General features: G+C 45.1%; 1 protein-coding gene across 1 annotated transcript in view; it reads left to right on the top strand.

Annotated features, from left to right (window-relative positions):
- The window catches only part of LOC142009762 (collagen alpha-4(VI) chain-like), a 98,547-nt gene that overhangs the window by 75,526 nt on the left and 9,698 nt on the right, over positions 1-13,323 (top strand). Inside the window, exons 30-34 of the mRNA XM_074988296.1 lie at positions 379-441; positions 4,278-4,313; positions 7,114-7,150; positions 10,471-10,482; positions 10,578-11,071. Coding sequence (XP_074844397.1) covers positions 379-441; positions 4,278-4,313; positions 7,114-7,150; positions 10,471-10,482; positions 10,578-11,071 — 642 coding nt within the window. The remainder of the gene's footprint in view (positions 1-378; positions 442-4,277; positions 4,314-7,113; positions 7,151-10,470; positions 10,483-10,577; positions 11,072-13,323) is intronic.

Here is a 13,323-nt window from a genome sequence, read left to right as displayed (position 1 = left end):
AGGCCCAGAGCTCCAGGTATCTTTGAAGTACCAGTAGCACTGCTTTGCCACTCTGTGCAGCTGTGGGAGGGCCCATCACCGCAGCCCCAGCAGCGCTAAGGGTGGCTGCCGTTGGACCTGCCCCTTGTAGGTGCATGGAGATGGGGCCTCCTCCTACTTTGCCCCAGGGTCTGCAGGGGCCATCAGCCCCTCTGCTATTACTTATGAGGGCTGTTCTATATTATTGTCTTCCCCATCTTTATTTACATTGCCATAGCCAGCTCCTCAGTTGAATTTCAGAGAAGCTATGCAGATTTTGGTGGCGGTGGGTATGCTCCCTTATCTGTCTTCATAAACAGTAACTCAATGAACTAAAAGGTTGACTTGTTTCTATTTTAGGGCAATGCTGGCTTTCCAGGTTCAGAGGGAAATCCAGGAGACCAAGGGCCACCAGGACCACAGGTAGCACACTTACATTTTTTCAAAATAAGTACAAACAAATATTAATATGGTTTAAGAAGCATTTGACAATACTTCTTACAATAAAATAGAGTTCACTGATCAGATATGCCTGGACAGACGCTTCCTGCCCTTGGTTATTTCCCAGAAAACTTGATGGAACTCATGGAATGTCATGGGTTAAACTGAAGGGAGAATTCAACCCTCCCCCGTCTCTTCTCTTCCAATCCAATTAGAAATTGAACACTGGGTTTTTATTTGAAGTCATGACAACTTGTGTTGTCTAAAATATATTTTCTCTCTCTATATACAAAAAAAGTTTCATTCCTTATTCACATCAGTCTGCTGCCTGGGTATGGAAGTGGGGAGAGGCAGTGGGGACCCACCTACCCAGAAAGACCAGGATTGGCTGCACAGCTCTCGGACACCCCCAGTACGGCAGGGGCTGGCTGCACGGCTCCCTGACCAGGCTGGGGCTGGCTGCATGGTTCCATGAACCTCTTCCTTCCTGGGGCCTCCCCTGCAAGCACTATCCCCTGTCCCTTCCTCAACCCGACCCCCCCGGCCCTTCTCCCTGCCTCTTCCTGCTTCCACCCTCCCAGCCCCTCTTCCTGCCACCAGCCCTGGGACTCACCTGGGAGGGGAGGAGCTGGGACTCAGAGCAGCCACCACTGCCAGGCCATGGCAGGTGTCTCTCAGAGCCAAGCTCCAGGTGTTGCTACTGACTCCCCCCCAACCCAAGTGTGCGTAGCGATTCTGTTTCCTCCTGGTTAGAAAAGAGAAGTATCAAATTGAGCGCAAAGGCTGTTGAGAGTTGCAGAACCTGCTGTAGTGGTTACCAACCAACAAGATGAACCTCTCTTTAAGAAAATAACTAATAAGTACAGATGCTGACCCAGATTAAAATCAATCATATAAATTAAGGTTTCCTCCTCAACGATTTCTGATGATGATTATAACTGATGATTTAAATCAGTTTTATTTCAATCAATGCCCCCGACTATGTCCTCCAGGGAGGCTCCTCCCTCACACTGGAGCGAGATCTGTGTGGGGAACCAGGGCATGGGGAGCCTTCTCTGGAGGAGGTGGGAGCTGCCTGTTCCGTCAGGTAGTTGTATTGCTCCTGTGTTTGCTTTATGATTATGAAGAGTGCATTTAGGCATGGGTTAGTTTGCATGAATACAGAAAAGTGGGCAAACATTTCTGGTAGCTGCATGGTCACAGATAATGAAAGAGACAGCCCACAGGGGGACCCCTTTTAAGAATACATGTGACACACTGGTTTCTCTATGCCTGGCTTGATACAGAGGCAGGGGAAAACCATTCAGAATGCTGAAGCAAAAAACTTTAGAGTGGATAAAAACAAGAGTCCTAAGAATGAGGAGAAAGGGAAGCAGATTCTGCAGGAGTATAGATTTTCCCCTGAGGCCCAATGGTGTTTGCAGGTGTAAGCCTGCCAACACTTTCAGTCAGACAGACATGTGTAAGCAATTCTGTTAAATCTACTTCCTTACGGCTTGACTATGCTGCCAAGATTTTTCACTAGAAGGCAGCCTTTGGCGATGAAACAAAGGAGGTATTCTGGCTGCAAAGCCACTTTTGACCGTGAAAGGCCTCAATTTCAGCAGTGTAAGCAAACCACCTCCATAAGAGTCTTACCGCTTTTTATGCAATAGTGTTACTACTTTGGTATCAGTATAAGCATTGTGCTGAATTTTATCTCTGCTGTTGGCCTCTGGAAAGTGTTGCACAAAGCCATCCATGATCGCTGTGGTTTTTTTTTCTTTTTAATTCAGCAGCCACACAGTCACACTCCACCTCCCAACCTCTTTGGAGCAATTTTCTAACAGCTGAGAGAGTTGTTCTTGGAAACAAAGAACAAACCATGCAGGTGGAGTGTTCCTGCCTCTCCCGCACTATGAACACAAAGGGAATGATGGATGGATGTGTGTGTGTGTGTGTGTGTGTGTGTGTATGTGAGAAAGAGGCAGTGATGTGTGTGTGTGTGTGTGTGTGTGTGTGTGACAGAGAGAGCGAGACAGACAGACAGACAGACAGACTGACCCTGCTGTGCAGAGCCCAGGAGAATGGCAGGGGCTGATGTCAGGAGGGTTTCCTCTCCTCCTGCCTTGGAGCCTGTCACTTCCAGTGGCTCTCTCAACTTACAAGAAGTATGTAGACACATTCACTCTCCCCCAACACACAGTGTTCAGGGTTACCAATGGCAAAAAATTATTTTTACAATCAGTGTAGGGAAAAAATTGACCATAAAACTTTTTGATGGACACATTCTTATATAATATAAAGAGAGCTCAAAAGGACGAAAGTGAACAACATTCAGTGTTTTTATTCATACATCATATAACAGCAGTTACATTGTGCTAATTAAACCTAATTACTAGCTGCATCAGCACCAACAAGCTCCTCAGTAGCTCTCTAGTATCCTCCTCAATGGTGCATTCCCTACAGTTAGCAGTGTATGAATGAAGAAAAGGGAAGCTGGTCCCTGCCCTGCCTTTTTGTGTGGAGGAAAAAAAAACTAACCAACAATCCTAATTATATTGAATTCATTTTTTCATTCACTTCTTCCTGTCCATAAATGGGTTAAAGTGAATATTCATTTAACACTATTCCTGTCTAAAATTTCCAAGTCCTCTGATTTCTTTAAACCTCTGAATGACACCCCTGATATTTGTAAAATAAAATAGAAAGGATTGTCAGTGCTACTTACCTTTTGGAAGGTGCACAGATTAAAACAGTCCATATGGCCAGTGGCACTGTAGGCTAGCTATCCACAGTGCATGGCTTTCTATTGCAGTGCAAAAGCTGCTTGTGTGGGTGTGCTGTGGTGACACAAGGAGCATAGTGTGGACATGTAACAGTGCTTTAATTAAAGTGCTTTAACAAAAGTGTTATGGTGAAAATTTGGCAGTGTAGACAAAGACTAGAGCCACCTGCATCAAAAGATCAACCTGCTGTGGGTTAGTCTTTTGCATGAAATAATGCTCCCACGGGTCAACATCAACCCTTGTACTCCTCAAGAGAGGTGAGGAATAAGGAAGGTTAATGGGAGAAATGCTCCTGTCAACCTTCTTCTGTGTGGACAGACATGGAAGTTGACCATGGATAAATCCATGTTAGCTATGCAATTGGCGTAGCTATAATTGTATCTCAGTGGTCTACTTCTATGTCTAGTATAGATGTAGCCATAGACTTACTATGTTGTGTACTTACAGGTAAACTTAAACAATACTCTGTTTTGAAAAGGCAATTTGTGTTCCTATTCACCACACTGGTCAGTTTCCCTAGCGGAGTCTTGCCTGTTGAGCTATCAGGTTGGACACAAGATGCTGTAACCCAGCATGTAATCTGATCAGGGGAGAACTGTGAGATTCCACCCCAAGAGTCAAAAGCAAGAGGTCTGTCACATGGGGAAAGTGCACTCAGATATTGAGGGGTTTGAATGTGCAGATATATCTGGACTGTGATGCCATCTACATGCAATAACTTTGGAACTTAACATAACCCTGACTTACGCCACTTCACAACAGCAGCAAATGATGTCAGTAATATGCAGGAAAACATTTTTGGAGAAAGTAGGTCAGAGTATCAGACTTCACCTCAACAGTAGATCAGTCTACAGAAAGCCATGTCAGGAAGTATTCTGGACAGTCACATTGGCAACTCATAAGCAGTTGTTGAGAAAACACCACCTGTGCCCTAACACAGAATGCCTAAAAGTTATAGGGTCTTTCAGCTATCATTAGACATATATTAATATGTTCCTGCTCTGAGCATGTGTGTGTGATTTTTCTAACGGTTTGTTAAATTTGTTCCAGGGCATTAAGGGACCAAAGGGCACCATAGCCATGTCAGTACGTAACCGTCTCATTTCTAAAACTGAAATGCATGCTGCATGTATTTAAGTGTCAGGTTTTTTCTGTTTAGAGTCATGACTGTACAGAGTTTGCTGATAGCTAAGGAAGGAAAGCTTTGCCCATGTACTTGTTGCAGTATAGTAATTACAGCCTTGTGTGGAAAAAAAAATCAAGGACGTAGAAACAAATTTTTAATATGGATTTTAACCAGGCAAAAGTTTTGCCAACAATTTAATTATTAAAATTTTTTCAGTCCTTTTGAACTAGTTTACAGAACCTCAAATGGGACTTAGGGCTAGATCCTGCTTTCTTGTATGGGTGTGTGAGAGTGAGGAAAGAGGGCAGAAGGAGCACTGAGCCAAGAGCAGACTTTTCCAAGGTTTAGCAGCAGGGCAGGATCTCTCAATAATAGCATCTAGGGGTATGTCTACACTACACAGCTCTTAGTTACATGGCTAGAAGTCAGGCACTATGAACACTGTCAGCGTTTTTGCCAACCAAATCTTCCACCCTGAGCAGCATTTGCATTGGTGGCAGGAGCATTTGCTCTCCTGCCAGCAAGCACTATTTACACTAGTAACAGAGAGAGAGCCAGGTTAATCTATAGTCTATCAAACTAAAAAAGCACTTTAAAGACTAACAAAATCATTCATTAGGTGATGAGCTTTCGTGAGAGAGACCCACTTCTTGAGACCGTACTGTCTAGTATGGCTATGGTCTGAAGACATGGGTCTGTCCCACGAAAGCTCATCTCCTAATAAATGATTTTGTTAGTCTTTAAAGTGCTACTGGACTGCTTTTTTGTTTTTATTTACACTAGTGCTTACCGTGGCAAAGCTGTCATGGTTCCGGGGGGAAGGAAGGAGGATGTTTAAGCACCTGTGAACAATGAAAGCTTTGTTGCTTAATTCCCTTTGTAGATAAAGCACGAGAGCAGGAGTCAGCAACCCTTCCAAGGTGGAGTGCCGAAATTTGACCTTTTGACCTCTATGTATGGCCCCAGTGCTGGTGATGCTTTTTCAAGTCACTAATAGTCCTACTTACAACAGCTTCACTAATAAATAAATTGAGATGCAGGGCTTTATCATTTAGGTGGTAGCATTCATTAGTTAGTTAAAGCCTGTTACACCCGCTGGCATGTAGGGAACCAACAAAGGTTCTCCACTTCTGTTTGTCTTTGGCCATTTTCTCCAGTGTGTAGCATTGTGGTCTTTTGTTAATGCACAGGCGGTGTGGCTTTGAGCAAGCTCCTGGCTGCAACGGGGTGGTGGGGCAGGGCTAAGCTCTTGCCTCAAGTGCTGATGAAAATTGGCTCACGTGCCACTCTTGGCACATGTGCTGGAGGTTGCTGACCCCTGCCTTAGAGGGATGTTGGTCTGTTCAGCATCTTCCCAAGTGGGTGGGGTCTGCAACAGATTGACAATACCCTCGACAAACCTTAAAAAGTCCAGAAAAAATTTACTGAACTAAGTTGACTAATTTTGGAGTTCATTATAGTGAAAAATGCTAGTGGGTGTACATGTTGCTGCTGTGATATTGTATACAATTTCTCAAGGAGATTATGGCAGTCAACCTTTGTAAAATATTAGGAACTTTGAAGGGTTTTGGCAGGAGGACAATGTGTGTGAAGTGGATTTGCTAGCCAGCTCCCTGGGAGGAAGGAAGTGAAAGGGAAAGGGAGAATTTGCATTTCCCTCCTCCCAATTGCTCTCATTGCCCTGCCCCCCAAGCAGTTGGACGTCCCTAATACTTTCCAGAGATGCATTAGGCTGTGTCTACATTGCCACTTTCAGCACTAAAACTTCAGTCGCTCGGGTGTGAAACACACACACCCATCCCCTAAATGACAAAAGCTTTATTGCTGAAAAGAGCCAGAACAGACAGAACTTCACCACTGGGAGCCACGCTCCCAGGCTCCAGCAATAAAACTACCACTCCTGTTCAGGTAGAGGTTTTTTAGATCTCCCGCAGAGCTTTTCCCCAGAGATGAAGTGTTCCTGCGCTGCCCAAGTCAGAGCGCTGTGGTGGCAGTATGGCTGTGCTGTTGCCAGCCAGGGTAAACATCCCTGAGTCAGTCTCCTCGAGAAGATGCAGAGTTCCACAACAAAATATCTACCGTTGCACTTTTAATGTAACGGACCCCCAAATTATTAAATTGCAGTCAGTCATATTTATCTTCACTCCATAAGCTTTGCCCAGGATATTGCAGATCTGTCACAAGTCTGCTAGCTGAGGCACGTGTCCAACACAGAGGAGGGAAACAGAGTGAGCTTACTAGGAGGCACCCGCCGCTCCTTTTCCAAGGTGCGGAAACGTGCCCCTCCCAGAGGAGTGCTCCCCTCACCTGACAGAATCCTGTTGTGGCTGTCAGGATCTCAGAAGAAGAAAGTGGCCCCAGCTCCTTCCCCACTCTTCCAACAGCAGCGGCTCTGGCCAATGACTGTCCCATGGTTTCGTAGCTCTAAATGCACAGATATGTTATACACCGTGATCAGTTCTTCAAAAACAGGAAACATGCCTGAACATTCTCAGGCTAAGTGCTCCGTAAAACCTATATAGGAAACTTCAGCTACAGCATTAGAGTAAGGCCTGCTGTCAGGTACTCCAGTGCACTGAGTACGCCTGAGTCCCTGCACTGACGGCAAGGTTGTTCCTCTGGACCCGTGTGAGTGTAGGTGATCTCAGGAGGTGGGAACCTGATCCAGTTCCCACAGAAGTCAGTGGAAAGAGTCCGATGGTTTTTTTCAGTGGAACTGGTGCTTGGCCCTTAACCCTCTTTGTATTTTCCCACCCACAGCCTTGTGAACTTGTTAATTTCACACGAGAAAACTGCCGTAAGTAATGGGCTTATTTCTTATTCATGGCTGGAATTTGCATAGCCACAGTTTTTAAATGGAAACATGTTGGGTAACTCAATGGCTCACAGCTAGTGGGAGGAACCTCTGTTCCCTATTCCAGAACCCGCCCACCACTTAATTTCAGCTGGCCTGGGGCAAGGTTCGACGCTGGGTGCTGGAAGTGGTTGGGATATATTTGCAAACACTAGGCACAGGGGAGATCAGGGAAGCTCCGTGTGCTGCCCCTCTCCCCAGAACTGGCTCTGCAGCCCCTGTTGGCAAGCAACTGCAGCCAAATGGAGCTGCAGGAGCAGAGCCTGCGGTCACGGGCTGAGCGCATTATGCAGAACCACCACCAGGCTGCTCCTCCGCCTAGAGTCCATACATGGCAACTCTTTTGGGGAAGAGCATGGAGCCAGGGCAGCTAAGATTGCCCACTCAGAGTGCAGCTACTCGGGGACATTTATTTTTCTAATGTCATTTTCTTAAAATAGCCTATTAATATTGTTTTCAGTAGTCATTGGGGAGATTGATGCTGGCTGTGGGAGAGTCCAGGACAATCCTGGAGGGTTAGCAACCTACCTTAGCCCCACTGACTGAAAGCTACTTCAGAAAAGCACTGCCTGGATGGAGCCCACACCCTAACCCCTCTGCCCCAGGTTGGAAACCCCTCCAGCACCCCAGTTCAATGTCAGAGCCCACATACTCACCACAACACCCTGCCCAAGCCCTCAGCCACACTCCAAACCCCTTGATCCCAGCCCAGAGCATTCTCATGCTCTCAAACCCCTAATTCCCAGCCCCACTTTAGAGCCTCCCTACCATACCTTCAAGCCTTCATTTCTGGATTCCTGCCTTTCTTTCCCCTGCCTCCCCCCACCCCAAGCAAACCTCTGCCCTCTCCTATGGGGCTACAGGGGGGCCAATGACTGGGGTTTTTTTCTGTGGATCAGTGGTCTCTGATAGGAAAAAAGTTCCCCACCCAGCACTTAGAGGACTGATCTGTGGCTTTGAGGGATGTAGGTGGCTGATATAAGCCTGGCCCAAGCTGGTAGGGACTGAAAGTTATCTCAGGCAACTTTGCATCAACATATGAGAAAACAGTTTGTAATCTTGCTTATTTTTAATCTGTTTGAATTACTGTCCTACTTATCAGTACTGTTCTGGTTATCAGACCAGCCTTGCTGGCAGGCACAGCACTGAGGCCAAGGACTGAATAGGTTGAGGAGACTGAGCTACCATCTCCTCCACAGAGCTGACACTTCCAGGAAAAGCCTGAGTCACCTTAATGGGCAGCATAAGATTCCCTGAGCTGCCACTGCCTGTCCTGTACCCATTCCATGGATAAATACAATGCATTAGCCTTCAGGGCTTCCCTGCACTTGCAGGTATTATACTCCTCCAAAACTATGGATGGGACACACACACACAGCATCAGTACAGAATTCAGCCCCTCTGTTTCACACTTGGTAACATTGTCAAACACGTCAGGGATAAAACTTCAGAGTTTTATCATTTTTGCTAAGCATTTAACAGAGGAGAAAGAGACACATATAGGCTATGTCTACACTAGCCAAAAACTTCCAAATGGCCATTTCGAAGTTTACTAATGAAGTGCTGAAATACATATTCAGCACCTCATTAGCATGCGGGTGGCCATGGCACTTCGAAATTGACGTGGCTCGTCCAGACGGGGCTCCTTTTTGAAAGGACCCCGGCTACTTCGAAGTCTCCTTATTCCTATGAGCAGATAGGAATAAGGGAACTTCAAAGTAGGCGGGGTCCTTTCGAAAAGGAGCCCCATCTGGATGAGCCGTGTGGTGGCGAGCCGCGTCAATTTCGAAGTGCCTCGGCTGCCCGCATGCTAATGAGGCGCTGAATATGTATCTCAGCACTTCATTAGTAAACTTTGAAATGGCCATATGCATGGCCATTTTGAAGTTTTTGGCTAGTGTAGACATGGCCGTGGTGTCCTGCCCAATGGTACCTGCAGGCCCAACATTCATCTATCTTGTTTAAAAACCAATCCAATGTCTCGCTGTCACTAGCAGCCACATTTGGGTGGCAATGGCAGATAATAACCCCTCTGAACCTTTGATTTTGCAAGCTGTACTGGCTTGAAAGCACAAGATCCCCCTTACATGGCTCCCATTAACATTTCATTGCTCTTCTTGTCTCTTCACCCAGAGAATATGCTCTCCCCAGCACCTTGCCCAAGTAACTCAACTAGATTCTGAGTACCTTTATGCTGGAGATGAGAAGTACTTCCCTTGCACCAGCCCCTCAACCATGGAGTCCTCACCATCCTGTGCTATACAGCGTACAGAGCCCCCTCCCCGCCACCTCTGGGCTCCAGAACGTGTAGGAAGTAAATACCCAAAGTGTGGCGTCCTTGACTTCTACCCCGCAGAACTACACCACTTTGCAGTAGGATCTTCTGCTCAAAGGGATAGGAGAAGAGAAGGTACAAGTTCCTCTTGAGGACAGAGACACATAATATACATGTTGGGCCTTATCCAAAGCTTCAAGCAGCTTTGAATCAGGCTCTTTGTTCCAAGCAAGAGTATGACAGAAATATAGGGCTGACAGGGGCCTAGAAATGTCACCAAGTCCAGCCTCCTGTGCTGCAGTAGGGCCAAGTAAACCTAGAACATCCCTGACCAGCTTGTGCAGCTTGTTTTTAAAAGCTTCCTATGTTGGGGACTCTGTGACTTCCCTTGGAAACCTATTCCAGATCTTAACTACCCTTACAGGGTAAAACATACTTCCTAATATCTAATCTAAGTATCTCTTGGTGCAGATTAAATCCATTACTTCTTGTCCCATCTCCTGTGGACATGCAGCAAAATTTATTACTATCTTCTGTACAACAGCCCTTACCATACTGGAAGACTGTTTTCAGGTCCCCTCTATTTTCTTTTCTCAAAGGTAAACAAGCCCAGTGTTTTTAAACTTTTCGCTTAGTGCAAATGTTCTAAACTTTTGATCATTTTTGTTGCTTTCCTTTGGACTCCTTCCAATTTTTCAACATCTTTCCTACATTGTGGCATTCAGAATTGGACACAGTATGCCAGCTGGGGCCTCAGCAGTGCCAAATGAAGGGGGACAATTACCCCCTATGGCCTTTGTGGGACACCTAGATAGGCCTGCCCATTGACAAGAAACTACTGATAACTATGTTTTGAAGTTGGCCCTTCACCCAGTTGTGCATCCCCCTTAATTGCATGCCATGAATGAATGGATACAATCTAATTTAGGTAATAGTAAAAAAGTAAATCTTTCTCTTTTTTTTTCTCTCCCCCATTTCTACCTTCTAGCTTGCTTATCAGGTAAATAGATCTATACTTTGTTTCTTCCGTAGACTGCAGAAACAGTGACAACATTGTTTGTGGATATCCTTTCACACACTATGTTTGTTTTCAAGGTGTAACCCAGTGTCCAGTATATCCAACTGAACTGGTGTTTGCTTTTGACATGTCTGAAGAAGTTACCTCAGCAGCATTTGAAAGAATGAGGGATATTGTGATATCTTTGCTGCGGGTTATCAAGCTCAGTGAGAGCAGCTGTCCAACTGGTGCTCGTGTCTCCATTGTTTCATACAATACGAACATAAGGTACCTTGTCCGATTCTCGGAATTTCAGAGGAGCAACTTGCTGCTGGAAGCAGTCCAGAGAATACCGCTGGAGAGGTCCTTGGGCAGACGCAATATTGGAGTGGCGATGAGATTCATTGCAAGGAATGTTTTCAAGCGGGTTCGCCAGGGTGCTCTCATAAGAAAAGTTGCCATAGTTTTCACTGCTGGTCCATCAGAGGATGCTACCTCCATCAACACAGCAGTCCTGGAATTCAGTGCCCTGGATATTACACCTGTAGTGGTTGCCTTCACCGAAGTCCCTAATGTCAGACGAGCCTTTTCGGTAAGCTGGCTGATGACAGCAAATGGGAAACCTTGGTGAGAAGTAGTCAGCCCTTTGATTAACCCTTGCATTGCTAATTAATGAGTAAATTGATACACTCGAGTTAATAACTTATAAAGGAAAGTTTCGATCATAGCAACTTTTAAGAAGGGAATATTTTTAGAGGCAACTGAATTACAAATAATCCTGATTTATTTCATTGCACTGAATACCAAACAAATAACTAACTCACTTCCTGCATGTAAATCTTGTCTGTTATGATAAAATCCAGATTACACCATGTTCATTTCACTCGGGGTGTGTCTACATGGGCACAAATCTTTGAAATAGCCATGCTAATGGCCATTTCGAAGACTACTAATGAGGCACTGAATTGAATATTCAGCGCCTCGGCTGGAAGCGCCCTAATGCTAATGAGGCGCTTCGAAAGCCCCATGTTCGAAAGCGCGTGGCTCGGTGCGGCTACACAGGGGTCCTTTTTGAAAGGACCCCGCACCTTTTGAAATCTCCTTATCCTGATCACTGATCGGAATAAGGCGATTTCAAAAGGGGCGGGTCCTTTCATAAAGGACCCCCGTGTAGCCATGCGGAGCCATGCGCTTTCAAAAGCGGGGCTTTCAAAGTTCCCTGGCCGGAAGCATCCTAATGCTAATGAGGCGATGAATATTCAATTCAGCGCCTCATTAATAATCTTCAAAATATGGCTATTTTGAAGATTTGTGCCCGTGTAGACACAGCCTTGCTGTTTAACAGAATGTTCCCTTCTAATGTTAATGTATACTAAGCATTTGTAAGGGAGCATATAGGCTGGTGGAGGTACAAACCTCTGGCCTTGTCTTCTGGAGAATACAAATGCAGATGACTTCAAACAAACCACTCTATTTTCCCCAAAGAAAACGGAATTCAGTGAAACATCTTTATAAATACATTGCCATCAGCTACAACAGAGAAGAAAGCTTTGGTCTTAAAATACTATTTTAGATTAAAGGGGACTAAATAGAAAAAATAAATTTTGCATGCCTTATGCTTCCAAACCTTTAAGGAAACATTTCAGGGGTTGTTTAATGTTTGCTTCTGCTCTGCAAAAGAACTCTCTACAAATGGTACGATGGGTTCCCTCTTCCTTACCTGTAAGTTATTTCTTGATCACCTATGCTCAGCTTTAAATTAAAGAAAAGAAAAAAGTGCCACCCCTTTAAATTCAACTTAAAACACAAACTGAGTTCCCTCCTTCTTCTGTATCATCAGCAATAGTAGTCTTATAGGCTAAATGCTGCCTTAGCTATGGTCACAGTTACTGTGAAGCTACAGCGCTATTCCCTGCCTATATGTGGTCAGCTCCAAAAGCTCCCAGTTGGGTCTTAGCTCTACAACCATCACCTGTCTCTGGCAGGACGCTTTGATCCAGTCCCAGGGTAGCCGAGTTAGTCTGTATCTTCAAAAACAACGAGAAGTCCTGTGGTACCTTATAGACTAACAGATGTTTTGGAGCATAAGCTTTTGTGGGCAAAGACCTGCTTTGTCAGATGCATAAGCATGGGGTTCTGTCCTCTGGAATCTCCCACTAATGCATCTGATGAAGCAGGTTTTTGCCCAAAGCTTATGCTCCAAAATATCTGTTAGTCTATAAGGTGCCACAGGACTTCTTGTTGTCCCTTCTGACCGCAGTTTTAAACCTGCTCAGCTCCTTGGCAAATACTGTGATATTCCAAGCAAGTTTCTCTGCTTAAGGCCCAGTGCCTGTGTGTTGCTTTCTCTTCTGGGGCTATGAGTGGTGTATTGTCAGCAGGTACAAGTTGCCACACAGCTTTTTCTAGACAAGTATATTTATTCTTCAGGTAAAAGCATTACTGAAGAAACATATTAACATTAAAATAAACAAATGTAAATACACACTAACATACCAGAAGTCATTCAGAAACCTTATGGAGCCGAATAGCCCAAAGACTCAATCTGTAAGGCCAGAAGGGACCATCCTGGAAATGTAGTCTGACCTCCTGCACGTAACAGGCCACAGAACCTCACCCATCCACTCCTGCAGTAGTGGGCACATAATGTCTACTGGAATTACTGAAGTCCTCAAATCATGCTTTCAAGACTTGATTTAAAGTTACATGGAATCTATTTACTCTTGTAAATGACCCCATACCCCACCCTTCAGAGGAAGACAAAAAAAAAAAACAACCTAGAGTCTCTGACCTGGGAGAAAAACTCTTTCTGATCCCAAATATGACAATCAGTTAGAGCAGATG

This window comes from Carettochelys insculpta, chromosome 2 (assembly GCF_033958435.1).
Source record: "Carettochelys insculpta isolate YL-2023 chromosome 2, ASM3395843v1, whole genome shotgun sequence".
NCBI classification, from domain to species: domain Eukaryota; kingdom Metazoa; phylum Chordata; order Testudines; family Carettochelyidae; genus Carettochelys; species Carettochelys insculpta.
This window is presented reverse-complemented; position numbering and strand designations above follow the sequence as displayed.